The sequence below is a fragment of the Haliotis rufescens genome, unplaced genomic scaffold (genome assembly GCF_023055435.1).
Source record: "Haliotis rufescens isolate VD_foot unplaced genomic scaffold, xgHalRufe1.0.p SCAF_9, whole genome shotgun sequence".
Classification (NCBI taxonomy): domain Eukaryota; kingdom Metazoa; phylum Mollusca; class Gastropoda; order Lepetellida; family Haliotidae; genus Haliotis; species Haliotis rufescens.
This window is the reverse complement of record NW_025964383.1, coordinates 43,109,903-43,133,362: the sequence shown is the minus strand read 5'-3', so window position 1 is coordinate 43,133,362 and position 23,460 is coordinate 43,109,903. Positions and strand designations below refer to the sequence as shown.

Sequence of the window (23,460 nt, the reverse complement as noted above, 5' to 3'; positions counted from 1 at the left end):
TAACTGGAATACTATTAAAAGCGGCGTTAAACCCAACTCACTCACTCAGAGATCGTGAGACGCACAGAAATGGGTTGGTTTGTGGGGATGGGGATGTAGGTTTACCGAATTGCGAGCCCTGGAGATGCCATAGCCTGTTTTCTTCCATCTTTCTCTGGGAAAAGGTAACACATTCTCTGTGATGTCTTCCCTAATTGTCGTAAGCTGTCTGACTATCGGTGTGTATGACTAAGTGGACGTCAAGAACGTAACTGAACCAGGCACGGCTAGGGTCTTTCTTGTGCACACACACACAAAACAATGACGTCATAACAGCGATAGTGACGTCATCAATAACATTGCACGTCAATGAATGAGAAATAGAAAAGATTTTTTTGTTTTTTTTAACGCCGACTCGGTGGACTGCCAGTAATCTAGTCTGGACCAGATAATCCAGTTATTGACATCACGAGCATCGATTCACGCAATTGGGATACGATGACACCAACAGCAATCATCAGTAAGCCCGACAACGTGGCATCTTACGACTAGGAAGTGCTTCTTTGGAAGTATATCCGTTCCCTCAATCTCCCACGGGTAGAGAAATAGAATGAGACATAGAACAGAAAGAAAACAGTAGGTAGACGCCTCTATACTATTAAGTTATGTAACTATTTATTCTGATGTACAGCTTCATTAAAGGACACTAAACAAGTGAAAAAACAAGAAATGTTCGGTCGGATTTAATATTAAGTAAACCTAGATGGAGGGTTGTTGAGCAGGGAGGGGAGGTCACTCTCAGGTTTCTCACCACCTGGCAACAGATGGCGTTTTACCAGCCTACACTCTCTCGCTTCCGGGTCATCAGCGCATAGGAGATGGACGATTGCTCTGAAACCAAAAACCAGCACTGGTTTTACACATGTTTGTTTGATTGTTTGTTGTTTAACGCCGCACTCAGCAATATTCCGGATATGACGGCGGTCTGTAAATATTCGAGTCAGGACCGGACAATCCAGTGATTGACATCATGAGCATCGATCCAGGCAATTGGGATGCGGTGACATGCATCAACCAGGAGAAATGGGATCGTATGGGTGCTAGGAAACAATTGTGCTGTGACGTCATAAACAAAGACGTTTGACGTCAACTACACTTCCGTAAAAATCGCCATGCGGACTTTACCAAAATATCTTATTTTTCTCTCGTTACTTCGTAATGTAATGAAAACATTTTCAAAACCTTTCACCATACATGTCTACTTGGCATAAATCATACGATATACCTAAAAACTGCAATTATTACATAGAAAGTTATGAGTCGGAAAATGAGTCCAAATGGTTGATGTCAGACAGACAGTTTTATTTCAGTGTTGGAGGCCCGTGGCTCATAGTACAATCCTACACATATTGCCAATGGTGGGTGGTATAGAAACTTAAAATGTACATTAATCATGAATCCTTTGAAGTCATTTTACATTAATCATGAGCCCCGTGAAGATTCCGGGGTAGAATAGGTTTTCAGCAACCCATGCTTGTCGTAAAAGGTGACTAACGGGATCGGGTGGTCAGGCTCGCTGACTTGGTTGATGCATGTCATCGATCCCAATTGCGTGGATCGATGCTCATGATATCAATCACTGGATTGTCTGGTCAAGACTCAAATATTTACAGACCGCCGTCATATAGCTTGAATATTGCTGTGTGGCGTTAAACAACAAACCAACCAACCAACCAACATTAATCATGACATTTTCAATTGAATCGCCTTTAAGAACTTATAAAGCACACCAAGCTACAAATCCACACGATTCTACCCTGATGAAAATCTACGATGCTATATCCATATCATGAATGTACATCAATTGTGGAATTTCCGTTTATATCATTAAATTTCTTTTAATGAAAATGGCTAAACCTTTCAAAGCTTTTCTATTTCTTGTTGACATCAAATCTATAAGCTTCTGTCTCGATGTATAACAATGATAACATCATATTTCTGCTTGACCTGTAGTAAGGACACACTTGGGGTAGAATAGGTCTTCAGCAACCCATGCTTGTCGTAAAAGGCGACTAACGGGATCGGGTGGTCAGGCTAGCTGACTTGATTGATGCATGTCATCGATATCAATGGCGAGGATCGATGCTCATGATATCAATCACTGGATTGTCTGATCCAGACTCGATTATTTACAGACCGCCGTCATATAGCTGGAATATTGCTGAGTGCTGCGTTAAACAACAAACAAACAAACACAAGCAAAAAATGGTATTCATCTTCGATCTCCATCAAGTTACATTTATCACAAATTAGGCATCTTGAAGAATACATTGTTTAACCATAGCGTTGCATTTGTATTTTCAAACCATGTGATAAAGCAAGTGTTCTCATGAGAACTTTATCAAAAATTGATTTTATATATATTTAAATCAGGCTCGATCCATAACGTCTGAGACTGAGAAATACGGAATTATTTATCGTTTGATACCAAGTTTGAATTTGAATATCAATGCATCTGTTACAGAACACTCGTACAATAAGATTCCTCCCCATCCTCCTGGAATATCCAGATGTCTGAGAGTCCTGTTTGGTACAGCAACATGTCACCATGTGATGCCCAGATTACTCCGCTATCATCCCCATGTACTTTTAGCATCTCAAGGCAAGCCCGAGGATAACGTGTTGGGCACACACACACCAACCTACACCAATACTTCATGCAGCGACACAAATACTTAACACACAATGGAGATGGCACCACTTTCCCAAGCACAGCATTGGTTGTAGTACGTTTACTTAAGTAAAAGGAATCTTTTGAAGAAAATCCCTTTGTACTTTGTCAACACTTTCCCTAATAGTGTATCCTCAGATCTCACTACCATAGCATGCGATAAGAGCTATCTTAGTATCAAAAATAGAAACAATTATATGTAATGAAAGATTCGGATATTCCCTGATAAGAATACATATTGGAAAACATGCTTTCTTAGCCTGTATAGCTAACGCCTCAAAAGCCTTGAAGAAAATACTAGACAAAGATAATTATAATAAGACACTATATTCATTTTGTTCATTGCCACAAAACCATTTTTCTACACTTGTGACATACCGACCATTTCTAAATACAGTTATTTCAGGGTTTTTTAGATTTACCTCCATATTCCCGTTTTGGCAAAAACGTTATAATGCTGATAGCTTCTTTCGAAGGTCTTGATGTCCTCAGTCATGTATCTCTTTAATAATATGAAATGAAGCTTGTGAATTGTATTTTTGTTTCTAAGATACTATAGCGTTAAACTATAATGAGGTGAGGTGAGGTGAGGTGAGGGCATCAAGTGGTAGAGCGTCCGCCCGGAGAGCGGAAGGTCCTGGGTTCGATTCCCGACCGCGTGATAGCAAAGACGTTAAAAGATGGCACTTGTTGTTACCCTGTCTGGCGCTCGGCATTAAGGGGCTAAAACATGTACTGGTCGGCTTGGAGTCAGTATACTGTGTCTGAGTGGGGTATTCATGTTAAACTGTGGCATGGTATCTCAGTGAGCTAGCACTATAAATCGGCATCAGTCCGGACTAGTACAAGTAGCCACACACACACACACGTGCATTCACGTCTCTATATAAGTGCAATAATCTTGGACGCGACGTTAAACCCCATTTCACCTTACCTCACCTTTCGCTCTGAAAATGCTAAACTAAGGCAACTGAACTTTGGCCTTCCTGCTATTTCTTATGGTACGTTTAAAATTCATATGCCTTAAAAATGTCACTATTAAAACAAATTTAAATCATGATTTAATGTTGAAAGAAACCCTACATAAGATATTCCACTTTCTTATAGGTGTGTAATTGCTAAATATAGACGTAAACACTTTCTATTGTCCGCATCACATCTGTCTTCAGGGTTCGCCTTTCGGTAAACCGACACTAACCCCTGTTGACTTCCTCGCACAGTCTACCGTTTTTTGTTGTTGTTGTTGGTTTGTTGTTTAACGCCGCACTCAGCAATATCGCACACTCTATCGTCATCAATGGAACTGGCCGCCATGTTATTAATATCGTCGAATAACCATAGTTTGTTTCATGTTTGCCCGGCAGGTTATAAATCTGTCTGTCTATCTTATGCTGACATCATATTTTGTTCAAATTATTTGGGATTAAGTTATAGATTTTTTTATCCTCAGATCTTATGCAGATGTCACCCTTGTTTTATCTGTCTTTGATGGTTTTTTAAACTGTTATTTACATACCTTGTTCGCTTTACTGATTCGACCGATTTGAGACAAAGGCCGCTCCATCGTTGATTGGTTAAAACGTTACAACGACAAAAATAAAACAAAAATAAATTGTTATCTGTTTTAACAATAACTGATTAAATAAATCGTATCTGGTCATAATTGTCATGCTATATAGAAGGATTTCTCTGGGATAAGTAAATAAAAGCAAAAGGTATACATGCGGCACTTTCAAAAGAATTACTTGTTCTATTTCCTTGCTATAAACCTGACCGAGCACATTTTCATGACAAAATATTAAAATGATCTTGTCTTGAAATTATATCTAATTGCTCAGCTAAAACATTTGTAAACCATCACCTCACAAAACGTTGATATTCTGCAGGAAAAGAGGTAATCAATTGTCATTGTCATTAATATTGTTGTTGTTGTTACTTCAAGTCCGAGAACAGGTTTGCTAGTGTTTCCTTAGTCCTGTGAATCTATGTGTCATGTGTTTTCCAATTTCCGGGCAGAAGTACGGTCGTCCCCTACCCCCTGGGGCTGTACATTGATGGAAACAGCTGATACATATTGGGTCAGAGCCACATGGATATCACTGCTGTCACATATACTGTAGGTGCGGCCCCACCCCCGGGCCAAGATACCCCACCCCAGCCTTTTGTGATTAGAGTACCGTGCTGACAGTGGATAATGCAGTTTCCATGACAACCATACCTTAGTGGGATAGTGTGCGAGAATTTGCACACATACAATGATTCAAGTGTCCTTTTATAAATAACAGAAGACTATGTTGTGTTTGTAATGCTGGGTATGTGGAGGACGAGTATCGTTTTTGTTTATAACGGTTATAACAAGTGACAGGTGGATCACTTACCACAGAAATATTGTGAATATCCGACCAAACAAAAAAATAATATCATTATGTCTACAACTGATTGTAAGTTAATTAAACGTCCAGCTATCTATATCTATCGAGCGATGTCACTTCGAAAAACATTATTGTCACAACAATAACATCTGAGTACAATACGTCCATTGTAATACAAATGTAACCATGGGCCGATGGCTATATATATTTATTAATCATTATAATGGCATTGAATTTTCTGTCCCTTTGACACTAATGTTATTGATAAGATTCAGGACAAACATGGCAAAACTGAGGACATCGTGTTTATTGTCTGTTTCAATGTGATACTAAATGTATCTAGCTGTCTGGTATTCTGACTGCATGGGCGACCGCGAGCAGGATCTGATGAAAATGTCCATTGTTCTTCTTGTGTATGAATCTCCGCTCACCTTGTTAATGTTATGCATAACTGTTTGACCGATGTTGACAAATCTCTTATTCATGTATTTACTTGTATGCGTCTGTATATATCTTATATATCTATATCTTACAGTCACGACCAGTGCCTGTAGCAAATACTTGTCAACCTGTCCATGCTGATGTCACATGCATATTACTGTATACTTGTACTTTCAATTGTCACTAGTTTTAAAAAAGCTTTTGAGGACAAAAACTCCACGACGTTCAGGGGTATTGTTGTAGCGCAAGCCATTTCAATACTCTTATTTAAAACATCATGTATCTAAAATACCTAATTGGTTCAATATGTTTCCAAAGTCCAGCGAAATTCTATCCCCTTTGTATACATCAAACATTCGACGTATCCACTCTAATCATCACCCCCCGACGGCAGCAGCCTAAATGCCCAACGCTATCTATAAATGTCAATTAACGCCTCCGTCCGTCGCCGGAAGTGACGTATGTACATGTACGAGGGTCACTGACCTTGCCCCACGTTACGTAATTTCTCTGTCTACAAAACCTGACTGGCATGGTCAATCAGATGGGTTCAGATCATCGACAGAAGCGGACGGATTGGCGACCAATGACGACATCGACGATGAAGAATCTCCGTCCGACTTCCTGCCTTATGTGTTAGTGACAGAGCGGGAACCGGGAACAATGGCGGGTCATTCCCGGTGTGCGTTCTGTCAGTTTGTTATTAACCTTTACCCTCTCGGATAGATATAACAGAAAGGCAATCTCCAATACCATATTTGGCATCAGAGGCGTCACAAGCTGCCTGAAGGGTTTTGAAGACAACAATTACTGCCTTACAGACTCCGACACCGGATTTCCCTTGGCCTTAGGAACCGTGAAGATCCGGGGTAGAATAGGTCTTCGGCAACCCATGCTTGCCGTAAAAGGCGACTATGCTTGTCGTAAAAGGCGACTAACGGAATCGGTCATCGATCCCAATTGCGTGGATCGATGCTCATGATATCAATCACTGGATTGTCTGGTCCAGACTCGATTATTTACAGACCGCCGTCATATAGCTGGAATATTGCTGAGCGCGGCGTTAAACAACAAACCAACCAACCTTGGCCTTAGATAGCTGCCTTCCCCCGTGCCACCAAGGCTTCAAAAGTCATGGTCAATTCACAGTTAAATAAAAAGACGATGTGAATTAAAATTTAATTTCAGAATATTTCGAAAAATCCAAACCACCCTGAAAATGAAATGGTTGCTCCCTGAGTGAGTGAGTGAGTATGGTTTTACGCCGCGTTTAGCAATATTCAAGCAATATCACGGCGGGGGACACCAGAAATGGGCTTCACACATTGTACCCCTGTCGGGAATCGAACCCGGGTCATCGGCGTGACGAGCGAACGCTTTAACCACCAGACTACCCGACCGCCCCCGGTCCCTCCCTGGGGCAGGGTGACTGTTCTGGTCTGTCATCCCTGCCGACGGCGACGTTCACTTGTTTTGTCTTGTCCATAAAGGATGACTAATATCCGCCGTGATTCTCGAATATTGATTAATGCGGCGTTAAACAACATTCTTTTACTGGAACCTCAGACTGCTGTCATTGAAAACATAGCTCCACATATTTTTTTTATGTGGAGCGAAAAACACGCCGCCATTGCAATTACGTTTTTTGACGCAGCTCATTAATAATACTCACGGTGGGTCGTCCAAACATTCAAAAACCAAGTTACGGCTTTTGATATCGTCCGTCAGGTCGACTATAGATCCATTTGTGCACGTCTCTCTATCACAAGAAAAAAATAATTGTGAAACAGCATTTATGATAAATAGGACTCGTCTACATTAGCCCTACCATAATCACGGATAGGTAGCCACTCAGTGAGTGAGTGAGTGAGTGTTAACATTCCAGCAACATCACTTTGGGAGACCCCAGAAATGAGCTTCACACATTGTACCAGTTTGAACGCTGGCAAACGAACGCTTTAACCACTAGCCTGCCCCATCGCCACCAACGTCGCGAGTGTCATTTGTCTACAGTGAGTGAGTATGGTTTTACGCCGTTTATAGCAATATATCCAGCAAAATCATTGCGGCTGACACTAGAAATGAGCTTCACAGACTGCAAGTAGGAATCGAAACCGGATCCTAGGCGTGAAGAGCGAACGCTTCGACCACTAGACTAACCCACTGTCCCTCATCTGTCTAAAGGGGCGGTCGGGTAGGCTAGCGGTTAAAGCGTTTGCCCCCCTCGCCGAAGACCCGGGTTCGATTCACCACATGGCTACAATGTGTGAAGCTTATTTCTTGTGTCACCTGCCGTGATATTGCTGGAATACTGCAAAAAAAGCGGCGTAAAACCATACTCACTCACTCATCTGCCTAAAACAGAGATCCGTTTGCCACACCGTGTGTCGGGGCTGAGTGTAGGCAATACCCAAGCTACGGCGCTATATGGCTGACATAATGCCAAAGTGACGTTAACTCTTAACTCACAAACGCATTCGTGCTATTGATGTTTGTTTGGTTTTTGTTTAACGCCGAACTCAGCAATATTCCAGCTATATGGCGGCGGTCTGTAAATAATCGAGTCTGGACCAGACAATCCAGTGATTTACATCATGTACATCGATCCACGCAATTGGGATCGATGACATGCATCAACCAAGTCAGCGAGCCTGACCACCCGACCCCGTTAGTCGCCTTTACGACAAGCATAGTCGCATTTTAAGGCAAGCATGGGTTGCTGAAGACCTATTCTACCCCGGATCTTCACGGGTGTCATGCTATTGAACAGGTTCGCCTATCTAAGGATCGATTATTTATACCAATACTGTGTGTTTGTTTTGGGCAGATATTTCTTATGAATATGGAAAGGGTTTTGTCGTTTTGTTGCCAAGGGTTTATAGGTAGAAAACCCTGAGCCGACCATGACATCCTCGTTTTGGAGATAATCAATACTTGAAATGAATAAGCGATGGCTGTCTTTAAGATGATACTCTTTGATATAACAGAATTTGACGTTAAACACACACTTATAATCATCAACCAGTGGTGCATCATGTGTTCTCAAATTAACTGTTAAGCGACAGCCGATGTTATTAATATCTTTTTTCCCATATCCGCGAATATGTTCATGTGAAAGAATGCATCGTTCATATGTCACTGGCAACTATCTATCAGTCTGTATACCGAACTAACAAACAACAGGTAAGCATTATTGCGCTATGTAAAAGAATGACGTAACACGTTGTCATAGCAACTAGACCATTATTCATAGCCATAGTCACTTCTCGTGTGTTACTGGTCATATCAAATGTAACGGTAATACATAATTCGACAAGCAGTCTGTATATAATAAAGTAATGACTTAATGAGAAGAATACTTCTTCTAAAGCCCGGAGCATCAGACAAATGGCGTGACAAGAGGGAATGTCATATGCCATATCTCATGGATATCCGCCATGTCTTTCGTCTGTTAATAGAAATCCTTGGTCTTGTTTTTAAGACGCTCTCTTCGCACTATATAGCATGTATTCAGACGCTCTCGCCGGTAATGATAAAAGAGAGACATAATCAGTGATCAGCTGTAAACTAAGATCTGCATTGATCTGTGCGTGTGTAGGACTATAGATATCTGGCAATCCTCCCACGGTCTGCTTGTATGTGTGTGTGTGTGTGTGTGTGCGTGCGTGCGTGTGTGTATGCTGGTGTGGTGTGTGTGTGTTGGTGTGTGTCTGGTGTGTGTGTGTGCTGGTGTGTGTGTGTGGTGTGTGTGTACTGGTGTGTGTGCTGGTGTGTGTATGTGTTGGTGTGTGCTGGTGTTTGTGTGTGTGTGTGTGTGTGTGTGTTGGAAGTGGATATGCAATATGTGAGATTTATTGCAGTCAAGATCTATTGATTACGTTTGCTATCAGCCCTCGCGCTGCGAGTGTGCGTATGTGATCGTGTCTGTGTTTGTATCTATGTGTGTGTGTGTGTGTGTGTGTGTGCGTGTGTGCGTATTTGTAGGGTTTGTGTGTGTGCGTGTCTGTGTCTGTTCGTGTGCGCGTGCGTGTTTGTTCGTGTGTGTGTATGTTTGTGCGTGCGTGAGTGTGTGTGTGTGTGCGTGTGCGTGTGGATACGGGGGTTGGCAATCATCCCTCCGTCTGTCTGTGTGCGCATGTTTCTGTGTTGTGACGGAAGGTTGGCCATATATGTTTGAACTATAGGTCTTTATGCAAAATTATAGAGAAATTATACAACAACCATTATGTGGTTTACGTCGGAGAATCACTCGATTTTGTGGTTTCTACTTCCGGAATCAACACGTTCTCATGATTTCTCCACACGTAAGTGTGCGTGTGAGCTTATCGTTTCTGTAAGTTATTAGGATCCACACGCACACACACACGCGCGCGCACGCACACACGCGCGCGCACGCACACACACACACACACACTCCTCTTGAATGAGGTGTAGTTGCGTGTGTGCACACACATACAGACACACGCACGCACGCACGCACGCACGCACAAACACACGCACGCACACTACCTAACACTTCACTCACCTGACAGGACCACCCAGGGTGTGGGTGACGAGAATTACAACCTCAACAGTCTCGTCAAGGTTCGGCAATTCGTGCTTTGCAAAGAAACTGAAAGTAGAGAGAGAAAATGGACGTATTTACAAGTGGGAAAAATCACTTCCATTATAATGTGCATGATGCTGACAATAGTGCTTCTTGTTCTAAATACAGTTTTGCCCCTTCCTTATAAATCTAGAATATCCCTATTCGCTGCAACTATAGTCCGTTTGCTGTAATTTCGTTCGGTTGAAATGCAAAGTAGATGCAAAATAGATATAAACCCTAAAGCAATTCGTCTTAAATGTCCTGAAAGTTGTTTATTTGTCCATATGAACTCGTCACCATAATTTCAGACACTGTCATAAAGTGTAGAAAAGAATTGTTTAAAAAAACTTTCATGATGAGGTATGGTGAATTAGATACCTTTGCCTGCTGTATGCTGGTTTGCCGTCACGTGACCCATCAAGCACCAAAGTGACCTTGCCCTTTGCAGATTTGGCGAACTTAAAAGATATAATATTTCACATGCTTTTAGATTGATGGGAAGAGCATAATGAAAAGGTCAGACGCTTCAATGAACAGGTCCGTCTCATAGACTGGTTTCTAACTGTGCATGCGTTGCGTCACCTTTACAATTCGTAGAAACGCGTCACTCGTCAGGATCTATGTTGATGAATCTACGTTTAACCAGGAATTTCCTAATTTTCTACGTGTTAAAATGAGTAAGACTCGAAAGTATTATAACAAGAGTTTGCCACTAACGTGGCCATATCCCCCGCCCCTGTTGCAGAATGAATGGCATAATTAAATCTAAACAAATCCTAACCTATTTTAACCGAGGTGGAACTTCTCATGGCAATTGAAAAAAAAGAAGGGTTTGGAACCTAAGTTCATCTTGCTGCCGTGGAAACGTAAAAAATAAAAATGTCTAAAAGTTCTAAATAGCAAAAGGCACCAGTTCAGCATGTACCTGACAGACCTGCAAAGTTTCATGAAAAAATATTGAACGGTTTATGTGTTATGCTCCGGAAACGAACCCTACCCTCACAGAACCTAAGTCAATATTGTTGCCATGGAAACGTAAAAAATATAAATAACTTCGTTTGGCGGGGGATAATAAGCATTTCCAGAGGGCAGCGGTGGACGTGGAATAGTTGGTTCACGTGTATTTGCCAATGTACCACGTCGACTGCACGTGGATTCCGTGCTCTGCATTGATATCGAATACGCACGGACGTCACGTGCACAGCGTCAGATGATTGGCTTTATTGCCATGATTTAGATGTCCCATCGGTCAGACAACAAAGGATTAACAACACTCATGTCTTAATGGGACTGTCCCAAACAGGACTAAGTGGAAATATCAGAACGGTTAGGAATTAATTTCTCTTCTCAGTTATCCACAATACATAATCCGAGCGCAGTTCTCTCATGCGTAATGTAATGTAGGTCATCGTCCCATAATTACAATAATGGTTACGCACGAGGAGAAGACGTCTTTGCCTTGTGTAAGGGAGTTGGATATTAAGACGCTTTTATCAATTTTCCAGCAACCTCACGACGGCCAACGACACGATATGGGTTTCACACATTGTTCCCATGTCGGGAATCAAACCTACGAGTGAACGCTTAAACCACGAGTCTACCCCGCCGACCTTATTATTTTCACTTGAATAATATTAATGTACACCCATAGCGCCCCGTTTCCATTCTGTGTTTGTGTGATCCACATCTAATTCTAGGTGAAGAAATTCTAACGTGTTAATTGTGATACAACTTAAATATAGTTCACGCCCAATGAAGGTTTATAAATAGTTGATATGAGCTTGCTTTAGAACTTTCCAAAATGAAAGAATGCATTCTTGAACATAATCCAAGTTGGAATAGCAACCCCTGCTTGCCTGAAGAGGCGACTGTCGGGATCGAGTGATTAGGCTCGCTGACTTGGTTGATGCATGTCATCGATCCCAATTGCGTTGATCGATGCTCATGATGTCAGTCACTGGATTGTTTGGTCCAAACTCTATGTTTTACTGACCGCTGTCATTTAGCTCAGTGCTAATGGTTTTTTTGGGGGGTTTGGTTTGTTGTTTAACGCCGCACTCAGCAATATTCCAGCTATATGACGGCGGTCTGTAAGTCATCGAGTCTGGACCAGACAATCCAGTGATTTACATTATGAACATCGGTCCATGCAATTGAGATAGATACATGCATGAACCAAGTCAGCGAGCCTGACCACCCGATCCCGTTAGTCGCCTTTTACGACAAGCATAGTCGCCTTTTACGGCAAGCATGGGTTGCTGAAGACCTATTCTACCCCGGAATCTTCACGGGTCCAGTGCTAATGGAATATTGCTCTGTTTGTTTGTTTAACGCCGCAGTGAGCAGTGCTAATGGAATATTGCTCACTCCGGCGTTAAACAACAAACAAACAAAACAAAAATGTTATCGAATGCATGGATGATGCAGATCCGAAGGTTCAATTATCAGGTCTTGAGATTTCTGAAATGTGTTGGCATTACTTACTGTGGCGGAGGCGGCTGCCCAGAAGGACTCGCTGGCCTCCAGGGGGCAGTCAGTCCACGACGGGCACCTGCTCGAGTTCATTCCGCTGGGGTCGGACGCGGACCCACACCAAACAATGCTGTTAGCCAGGTACCCGATCAGGGTGTCCTCGAGCGTCACATAACGGCCACTGTCCTGTGCATACTCGTGGGCGATGACGTAGGTCCCGGACCAGAACATCGCCTTAAAATACAAACAGTGACATCATAGGAGGAGTTGTTTTCACTTGTTTCCTATTTGATAAAAGTAATCGTAAAACATCCAAGACGTGTTTTTCCCTCTTTTCTTGTGAGTTAACAACTAGACTTTATTGTACTTATATAGCTACTAACAAAAACGTGTGCACCGCGCGCAGGCGTGCGTGCGTGCGTGCGTGCGTTCATGTGTGTGTGTGTGTGTGTGTTGGCTGCTGAAGACCTATTCTAGCCCGGATCTTCACGGGTGCAATGTGGGATTCGAACCGAGCTCTTTGGCGTGACGAGGGGGCGTTTGGATCATCTGGCTGCAAGCTTCTCTAAGCTGCGACTATGCTTGTCGTAAGAGGCGACTAACGGGATCAGGTGGTCAGGCTCGCTGACTTGGTTGATGCATGTCATCGATCCCAATTGCGTGGATCGATGCTCATGATACCAATCACTAGGTTGCCTGGTCCAGACTCGATTATTTACAGAATAGCTGGAATATTGCTGAGTGGGGCGTTAAACAACACACCAACCAACCAACCAACTTCTCTTAGCTATATTATAGCCAAAATGGGTGCCGCGTGATTGTGTGGTTGTTTTACGCCGCACGTAGCGATATGCCAGCTTTTTTTTACGACGATCCATAAACAATATCAGGGCAGGGGACACCAGTTATGTGCTTCACACATTGTACCAATCCGGGAAATCGAACCCGGGTCTTCGGCGAACGCTTTAACCAGTAGGCTACCCCACCGCCCCCACAGTCCAATGCTAAATCCGAACGAGATATTGTATAAACGGAATTCCAAAGCACGATCTGGAACTAAGGGAAGCAACTCTGAAACCATATTTCGGCACATATGAGCACTGGGGCACTCGTGTCCCCCAAATATGAATAATAGTACACATTCACTATACGTGCAACAGTTTACTGTAATAAGGATAACGCTGTTTTTCACGGCATTATCTGAGGTTCGAGCCAGAAGAAGGAAGGCTACGGAAGCCTTTTTAGGGCCATTCGGTTTTTTCGGGGGGTTTTTCTTGAAATTTCAAGATGCTAAGAAGTTGCATAGTGTCCCCTGATATTGCTGTGAAATTGCTAACAGCGCGAAAAACCAGACTCACTCACCCCTTGGCCTGCTACTCGTGCTCGTTGGTTTTACCCACGTCCTACCAGCCCCACGTTTCACCACACACCAAGTAGAAACTGGCAAAATACTTCTCAAAGCGCCGTAAAAACCCAGCTCAGTCACAATAAATATTGAAAAAATATCACTTTCGTTAACAATAACTCAAGGTGAGCACCAGTGCCTGTGACACCCGGTAAAATGTTTTTTACCTTGTCTATGGGCAGGTCTTGTCGGGCCTGTTCCATGAATTCCTGGTAATTCTCCATGGCGAGCGAGCAAGGTGCCTGGAAGGAAAATGCCTTGAAGAAGTCCTCCCACAGAGCCTCGCAGTTCACATCAACGCTCATCCTGGAGGCGATAAACCACACACACATCGGCCTTAGTGTTAAATTTACACTGAATAATCGAAGATGATTTGTCGATTCTGGTCTATTATGGACATTTAAAAAAAAAACATTACTCCTACGAGATGGTGTCGATATATAAAACAATATTTATGTCAAAGGTGTTAGGTATGACTGAAAGCGGACAATGAGTGCAGTAACTCGGTTCATAAACAAACTGAATATAATAAAACACAAAAAAGCTCGCTGCTTTTCAATCCTAACAGGTCAAAGAGGCCTGCCAGCTAGACCCCAAAATAACCAGCACTGGGTGCCGTTAGAAACATATTTTCGGATCTTGTGGTTAACCCGCGCTAAATTTCGGATCTTAGTGTAGTCTGGACGGATCGCGCTTGGAAAAAGTGAACACCGCGTGGCCTGGTCGACATCCAGTGCTGTATGATATTTCGGATCAGATATCGGACCCAACGTGAACTATTGTTCACCGTACAGCGGATTATGAGCACAAAAAGAGGACACGACAATCCGAACTAACTGGTTATGCAGTCATGGAATTTTGACCCAGCCGCTACTCTCAAACATGTAGCTGTTGACGAGGTCCCGTTATTTGGATAAACTTTCGGATCCTCGGGAACAACTGACTCACTGACCCTACTACAATCTCGGATCGGCAAGTTATGCGCGTTGAAAGGACCATACTCGATCCCCCCCGTCGTGCACACATTTATTTGTCTGATCCCATCCTCATTGTGCTGATGTCAGACTCATGATGAAAAAACAAGGCATTCGAAAGTTTCCTAAACGAGCCAAGGATGTGCGACAGAGTCACAATGTCAATGTTGATTTTGTTGATGGTTCTGTAGTGCTGGGCGATAGAGAAATCGGCCCAGGCTCAGTTTTGCCAGGAGAGACTATCGGAACGACTACTGCATCGAATTTATGTGCAGTGTGTTGAGAGGATGAGCAACCCCGTAGAGTCCTTTGCTTGGATGAAGTGAAAAGTGAAACAGAAGGCTTCTGATTGATTGTCCTCGTCCATACTTCTACGTCTGTCCTTCAGGCAATACAGAACTTCAAATGTTTCGATCATTCAGTGAAATTTTCACATTTCTAACTCATAATTACACCTTTTCAAACTTGTTATTTCCATTTCTAAACTTGTAATTACGCCTTTAAATCTAGTTATTACACCTTTTAAAACTTGTATTTTCATCTTATAAACTTGAAATTACACCTTAAAAACATGTAACTACAACTTTTTATAAGTCGTAATTACACCTTTTTAACTTGTAATTACACCTTTACAACTTGTAATTACACCTTTACAACTTGTAATTACAACTTTTAAATAAAAAATATTATCAATGAATTTGGCCCTAATAGGCTTTCGTAGCCAAGGACCAGTCACGTCCTACTCGAAACTGTCAATGTGTGATTTTGCATGAAACTGTAAATATGAAATGTAGAATATGTAATACATTTAATTAAACTGTCCATCACATTGTCAGTGGATGCCCAGCTTTGGTAAAGACATAGTATCTTAAACGACATGATGGTGTAGCTCGATCATTTTATTACCGTCTTCGCCATGCTTGTGGTTTGTACACAGAGGTCCGCCCATGGTACGACCCGGAATATGTAAAGGGCGTCATGGAAAAGGATAAATACAAATTTCTTTGGAAAAGCCCGTATACAAGCCTCAGACGTATCCAGGCCAACAAACCTGATCTTGTCCTTTTTTAAAAATCCAATGAAACCATTTATATTGTCGAATTTTCTGTCCCATTTGGCACAAATGTGATTGACAAGATTGAGGGAAAACATGGCAAATATGCGGACTTCGCTTTTGAAATGCCACGCTTGCATCCCAAGTACCAAGTTGTCCGACTCCCCATTGTTCTCGATGCCTTAGGTTTGGTACCTCCCAATCTGTTGACTGATATTGGGAGAGTACCCGAGTTTGCTACCAGGAATACAGCCCTTCTGACAATCTGGGTAATGCAGAGGGCTGCAGTGTTGGGCAGTCTCCACATTCTCCGAAAAGTTCTGGGTGGGTTTGACTAAGCAGCGTTTCCTGGGAGAAGTCCTATTCACTGTCTGCATGGGTCTCATATGACCGCATGGGTAGACCGTTACCCTATCGAACACTGGCCTAGATCCGATGTTTGTAAACCTCTCCCTGTTCCTAATATGGTATACCAGATGCTTCATGTCAGATTATTTATGTATCTGTTATCATGTGTAACGGATTCTTTGGACCAAATTGTCTCGATGGGGGCGGCGGAAAAGAAGAAGCATTGATCAATAAATGCATGCTTATATTACGGAGTTATGGGGCCAAATATTGGTTGGGTGATGGAGGGGACAATGTCAACATTAAACATGTTAAATAATTCATTGTCGGGGCCACTGCTAGCGTAGTCGTCTCAGCGCTGCAATTCGCTGTGCAGAGTTGCGTCCCTTGGGCACGCTAGAAACTTATGATTATGGTTGTTGGTTGGTTTTGTTGTTTTACGCCGCACTCAGCGCTATTCCAGCTCTATGACGGCGGTCTGTAAATAATCGAGTCTGGACCAGACAATCCAGTGATTGGTATCATGAGCATAAATCCAAGCAATTGGGATCGATGACATGCATCAACCAAGTCAGCGAGCCTGACCACCCGATCCCGTTAGTCGCCTCTTACGACAAGCATAGCTGCCTTTTACGACAAGCAGCGCCTTTTACGGCAATATGGGTTGCTGAAGACCTATTCTACCCTGGATCTTCACGGGTCCTATGATTATGGATTCGCCCCGATTATGTTTGTAGGTTTGTCAGCACCATACCTGTGCTCCTGGGTGTTAAATATCTGAGACCTGCATCACTTCGGGCTTTCGACCCACATTAAACTGATAACTGAACTGGTGTGCAAAGCAGCGTTCAACCCTAACTCACTCACTTGAAATGTAACTACCACATTTTCTTATGTATAAGTGCACACTTAAACAGTCACAGCTGCGTAGAGTGGGGTGCGTATAACACAATGAGTTTTGATTACGTTTTTTTTTCCCAGGGCAAAGAGATTACCGTAAGCACGTAACACAGGAAATAGCATGTCAACAAATCCGTACTGAATTCGCAAGTTAATCCTGTCATTTAGACAATCTGTTTGTAAAATGTATGCATTTATAAATGTGACTGATGTTTTGCAATCTATCTTTTTAATTTTCTTACAAATTTCATTCAATATTGTTTACATTATTTTCGGCAACAGCGTGTCCGATCTGACTGGTAGTTCGCTCCAACTCCCCGTTATTTTCCGCAACAGGGATCTAATTACGTCTACAATCAGCACTTGTCAGAAAATGGATACATCATGAATGCCATATTTTGCCTCGTTAAAAGACATATTTGTTATAGTGTCATTACGATACGTCAACATATTGTTTTCGCGATAGAAATAGACCCGTGAAGATCAGGGGTAGAATAGGTCTTCAGGAATCCATGCTTGTCGTAAAAGGCAACTATGCGACATCGTATCCCAATTGCGTGACTCGACGCTCATGATGTCAATCACTGGATAGTCTTGCCCAGACTCGATTATTTATCCGCTGTCAAATAGCTGTAATATTGCTGAGTGCGGCGTTAAACAACAAACAAACAAAATAGAAAAAGCGCGAGAAGCTGCAAATAGTGACTCGTCAATCTATTCCATACGTAAAACATGTCCGAATTATACCAAAGTGTTTGGACTGCTATGTGTCGGAGTAAAACGGGACTGGTTACAGTGTAGGGGGTATCACTATGCAATATCGTGTTGTTTTAGTTGCAGGTTTGTTGCAATTTAGCGTAGACCTATCGATGCTATGAGGTATTTAGCATATGTGATGAAGCCAATATAGAGACGGTCAAATCACAAAGAATGTTTTACCCAGTCCCGTTTAACACCCCCTGTCGGGCTGATTTGGTTGGTCAAGCATTTGAAATTGGAGTTACGTCCCTTAGTGTGTCGTCTGCTCGTCTGGCTTTCCCATGACAATGTCTTCCAAACAAGGTAAATATGTATTGTATTCACTGTTAATTAGATACATTGTACAATTTGAGGTTGTGGTATATGATTAAACAGGTTATTATGCCTTTGTTTTCATATCATACCTCATATCAACCCTCGACACATATCAGCCCTCTGGTCCTCGGGCCGATATAATATGATAAAGGGTATGGTATGGAAACTGACATGCGATGACGTCTAAGTATTATTCATGATAAAAATAACAGTTTCAGATAGAATCAAATCCGATCAATGTATCACAATCTTTCAAATTGTATTATTGGGTATTTATAACCGTCTCACCGGTAGGTCTGGGAGAAAATGTATGTGTACAGCTGATTGCTTTTTTCCGGCGTACTTCACGGTGATCTTAATATCTACCTCAAAACAATGCCTAGCATAACAGGACATCCAATTTAAACGGTAAATGATAATGTATGGTGATGTTGTATCGCATTTCCACTGAACAGAGTTGTTAAGTCATGTTCGTTCACCAGAAGCGACACGATATATTTCTACTGCCAAAAACATGCGAAATAGTATCGGGTGCTCAAGTGCCAACTCAAGAGTTGCTTCCCTTCCATTGAGAAATTGATCGATATGGTTCAGTATAGACGGCGAGTTATTAAAGATTGAATAACCCATTTCCGTTTTCTGTTCTTGCCCATTATTTCGGCGGCATGTTAGAGGTACTATACACATGTCCTAGATATTCTGCAAAATGTATTTTAACGGCGCTTGGGTTGCACTATCAACTGTATTACTAAGAAGAGGTTGTCGGATAGTAAAAGCTGATAGCTGCGATGTGTTCAGTTACGAATGTATGTACGTACATACGCATGCGTTGTCCCCTTAAGATTCCCTTAAGCCATGTTTGGTGGTCCGCCATTAGCAACAGGGCAAAGTCATTCTTTACCCCCGCGCTTTTGAATATGTGTCTAGTAAAAAGTCGGCGTCGGCAGAAAGTGATCAGCGTTGCCCGCGCCCCTAGTTGCAAGCAAGGCAAGCTTGATCGTTAGAGACGTCTCGGCATGGTACAGCTTCTAGAAGGCTGTACCTATACAAGGGGCAACTGGATGCCCGACTTGGCTCCCTTGGTACCTATGGATTATCCTTTGCGTTACAAGTTGGAAATCACCCTGTAACAAGACCTGTATTGTACTCTTAAAGCAAACCCTATATTCAAGTTTAAGCATAAACATTTATAATGTGAACGAATTATGTAATTGATCTTATAACACAAAGTTTGCCATTGGAAACACGCCTCGCACTCAGTTTTACATTCTGTCAGGTTTAACTAAGAACATTTAAACCCATTTACTGCATGGGAAACGCAAACTATGGGGATAATCTTTATCTCAACGATTGAAAGACGTGTCACGTCAAAATTGGCTTTGTAATCTACATGGGAAATTAAATGTAAGAATTAATAAGCTCTGGAAATATGAAACAGTATCAAGTAAATGTTAAGAATCAGTTATTTAAGAAGTGTTTTGTTGTGGAAATCATATTTTAAGTATTGAGTCTGGGCGATGGGAAAATATTTTGTACGAAGAGAGATTATCTTCTGTTAATGTCCTTTGAATGAAAATTTGAGGCGTCAGTATTTTAGCTCTGTGAAATGACATTGTTACGTTATCGATATCACGAAAATGTGTGACCACCAACATACATGGAAACTAGGTGCATACATATTTTATGGTTTCAATGTTAGAAAACAATGGATTGAAGAACGCTACGATATGAATTAATGCCACTTGTTGATGATGTATATTGATAGTAATGTATCGAATTACAAAGGTGGACCTTTCATCAACACAGAGCTCCAGATAAGCTGCGTATCTGCGTGAAATACGCATCAGAAATGCAGAAATACGCAGTAAAATATAATCCAAGCGTATCAAATACGCAACGAACATTACAGATACGCTACAAAAATAAAATTTGTGCGTATCATCAAATTATTGTGAAGTAACCCTGCGTATTCGATAAGCAAATCAGCAACTTATTTTGAAATTATAAACGGGCATTCCGTCAACCTTGCCAAACTCCACGATGACAGTTACATCACGATCATTTGCCATCACACTTTCGTGTGGAAGTATCGTGGTATTTTTGAGTCCTATAAAGCTCTCGAACCCACACGACACCAGTTTGCAGGGACTAGAAGAATAGTGTTTTTAAAAATTTAACTTAAATACCCACATGTGTAAAAACTAGTGGGTAACAGAAATTTGAATACGCAGATAGAATTACTGATACCCAATGATTTTAAAATGCATGGGTAAAATACCCACAACACCAAAAGCTTATCTGGAGCTCTGTCAACATATTGTGAATGTTTGTGAATTATGGGCCGGATGGCCTACGTTTAAAAAACAACAACTTACATGCATACGTGTTACCTTGGAAACGCGAAAACAGTAATTTGTTTAATAAATTTCTGGATTGCAAACTTTTGGGTATCAGAAAACAAAGGTTGGTCATTATTATTGAGTAGATTAAACTCCATACTTCCATATAAGCTGTTTCCTTGGAAACCTAAACAATAAAAATAAAGGATTACCAAGCAACGACGCGGAGTAATGTCATGAACCCCAGCTTTATTTCAACACTACACGAGGCAGTGGGACAACGTTTATAAAACTGATCTGTCCATTATTTCGTCAATAGTCATTGAAGTTCACGTAAAATATCGTTAGAAATTTTCTTCCAAGCAGTGGCTGTACGGAAAGATGTCTCCATCCCATGATTGTGTTGAAATGTCTTGTAATAATACTGAAAGTCAACGCATCTTAAAACATGCTCGATATTATCCATCATCAGACACCATGTATACAAGACACCTCACGTTTAACCAAAATATTCAAAGACAGTATCCTGTTCAATTACCAACATTTCCAATAGTCCAAAATTATCATCGACAAAGAAAAGAAGCCGATTAGGACGTCTAAATATCAATATTTTGATGATCCTTTAATTTGTATCGCGGTACCTGAAGATAAATTTAAAGAAATTGAAGTATTTTATGGACGGGAAAGCGCTTATACAATGTAAGTGATTTTCAAACTTACGACTGTTTGTATTTGATCAGTTTGTAGTCCCAACATCGACCAACAAATATCTCTGACAGGTGCGGCGTCGTTCCTGGGTTGTCACTGATGACGTCATACACAAATGACGTCATCATGAGGATGGACAACAATGTTGTGACTGTTCTCATCTTTCAGATTATGGGATCTAAAATAAAGAAATGCCCCGAAATAATTTGCATTTAAGATATAATGGATAAGAGGTGGTATCGGAGGTATGGTCAGATTTCAAGGTGATGACTAGTTAAAATATAAATTTGTATTATCGCTGCCGCTATATTTGGCTTCGAAAGGCTTAGTAATGTAACTGATGAATATTGATAATAATTTTACTTTTTTAAGTGAAAAAACAAAGATATGTTTCTCGGGTAGGGAGCGTCGTATTATTACGCTTTATGTTAGTGTGAAGTAAAATAATCAAAAAGGAGTGATCGGTCAGTGTTTTTCCAGATATGTAATATTCACCATTAGCAGTGATATATCGGGGAGGGTTTGTATTGGGTATATTATGCTATTAGTGGTGATATATCCAGGAGGGTTTGTTTGTTTGTTTGTTGTTTAACGCTGCACTCAGCAATATTCCAGCTATATGACGGCGGTCTGTAAATTATCGAGTCTGCACCAGACAATCTAGTAATTGATATCATGAGCATCGATCCACGTGATTGGGATCGATGACATACATCAACCAAGTCAGCGAGCCTGACCACTCGATCCCGTTATTCGCCTCTTACGACAAGAATGGGTTGCTGACTGGGGTAGATAATCAACGCATATATTGTGTTCACCGTCAGTAACGACAGATGGAGAGGGTTTTCAACTACTTTATTATATCTCTCATACGTAATGATCGAATGGGAATGTTCTTTTTTCTTGATACATCATATAATATACACCAATTTGTTAACTCAATATTTTGATTTCACAAACTGTGGAACATGGACTGGTCAACATATAGTTTGACTATATCAAGACCGTTCTAATACACACAGGTGTCACAGTCTGAGGCACTGTATTAAACATTCAATGTCTGGTGTACATGTACTTGTCGGTGTTTCTAGCATCTATTCACCAACACTATATATCCAGTCAACTTAAACGGGGTACAACGACTTCTAAACATGTGTTTATATGTTGTTTAACGCCGCACTCAGCGTTATTTCAGCTATATGACGGCGGCCTATAAATAATCGAGTCTAGACCAGACAATCCAGTGATCAGTCGGGGTGTGATACCACGCAGTCAGCTACGTCACCGAGCCTCATCCTCCGAGGCGTTAAATAGGGAGACCATCTCTCCTGACACAGGATACCAACATGGGTGACACGCCTGATATACACTGCACATGACCCAATAACCTGTAAATCATGTATAACCTTGCCCTTATCAGTAAGGATTTGTTTTAAGAACATGTTTCATCTGCTTGCGAGTTTGGCAAACCTGCTGTTAATATTCTGAGCAACCTAGTAGTTAATATTATCAATCACGGGTTTGTCTGATCTAAATAATTTCCAGGCCGACGTCATATAGCTGGGACATTGCAAAACAACATATCTACAAAGCGGTCAAATGTGAAAAAAACTCTGTGTTCCTAATAAGCATACACCATTGACCAGAGCTTTTTTCAGCACACCACAGTATAAGAAAACGTTATCTACAGCCTTGTGGGTGATGTAAAACCTCCCTCTATTCTCAAATGTCAACCGCTGTCCTTTGACTTAGTGGTCATGTACTGCAAGTTGTTCCGCAATAAACCACATCACATGCATGTAACGATTACAGGTCAACATGAATTTTGCAAAATAAACAATATCAAACGCAGACATTTTCCCGTTAGCATCTTGTAAGTCTACTTACCTGACTCGACGAAGGCAAACTGTTGATCAAGACAGGTGTGTTGAAATAACATTATCTGTTGTGTGTTTACCTGTTATAGCCTGTCAGATATTAATCAACCCACTCGACAAGACAATCAGCTGTGTAAGTAAGTACACTAATGCGAGTACATGAAAATATCGTATTGCGGGCAGCGTGTACCGGGGTGA

General features: G+C 41.5%; 1 protein-coding gene across 1 annotated transcript; it reads right to left on the bottom strand.

The window, feature by feature from the left end:
• Nucleotides 1-616: 616 nt before the first annotated feature.
• On the bottom strand, nt 617-23,418 carry LOC124122531 (ADP-ribosyl cyclase/cyclic ADP-ribose hydrolase-like). Its single transcript, XM_046485581.2, has 8 exons — nt 23,273-23,418; nt 21,398-21,563; nt 14,156-14,294; nt 12,596-12,817; nt 10,490-10,569; nt 10,049-10,135; nt 7,196-7,282; nt 617-870 (listed from the first exon to the last, which is right to left on the bottom strand). The coding sequence occupies exons 2-8, from the start codon at nt 21,544-21,546 to the stop codon at nt 729-731; spliced, it is 906 nt and encodes a 301-aa protein (XP_046341537.2). The 5' UTR covers nt 21,547-21,563; nt 23,273-23,418; the 3' UTR covers nt 617-728.
• Nucleotides 23,419-23,460: the final 42 nt, after the last annotated feature.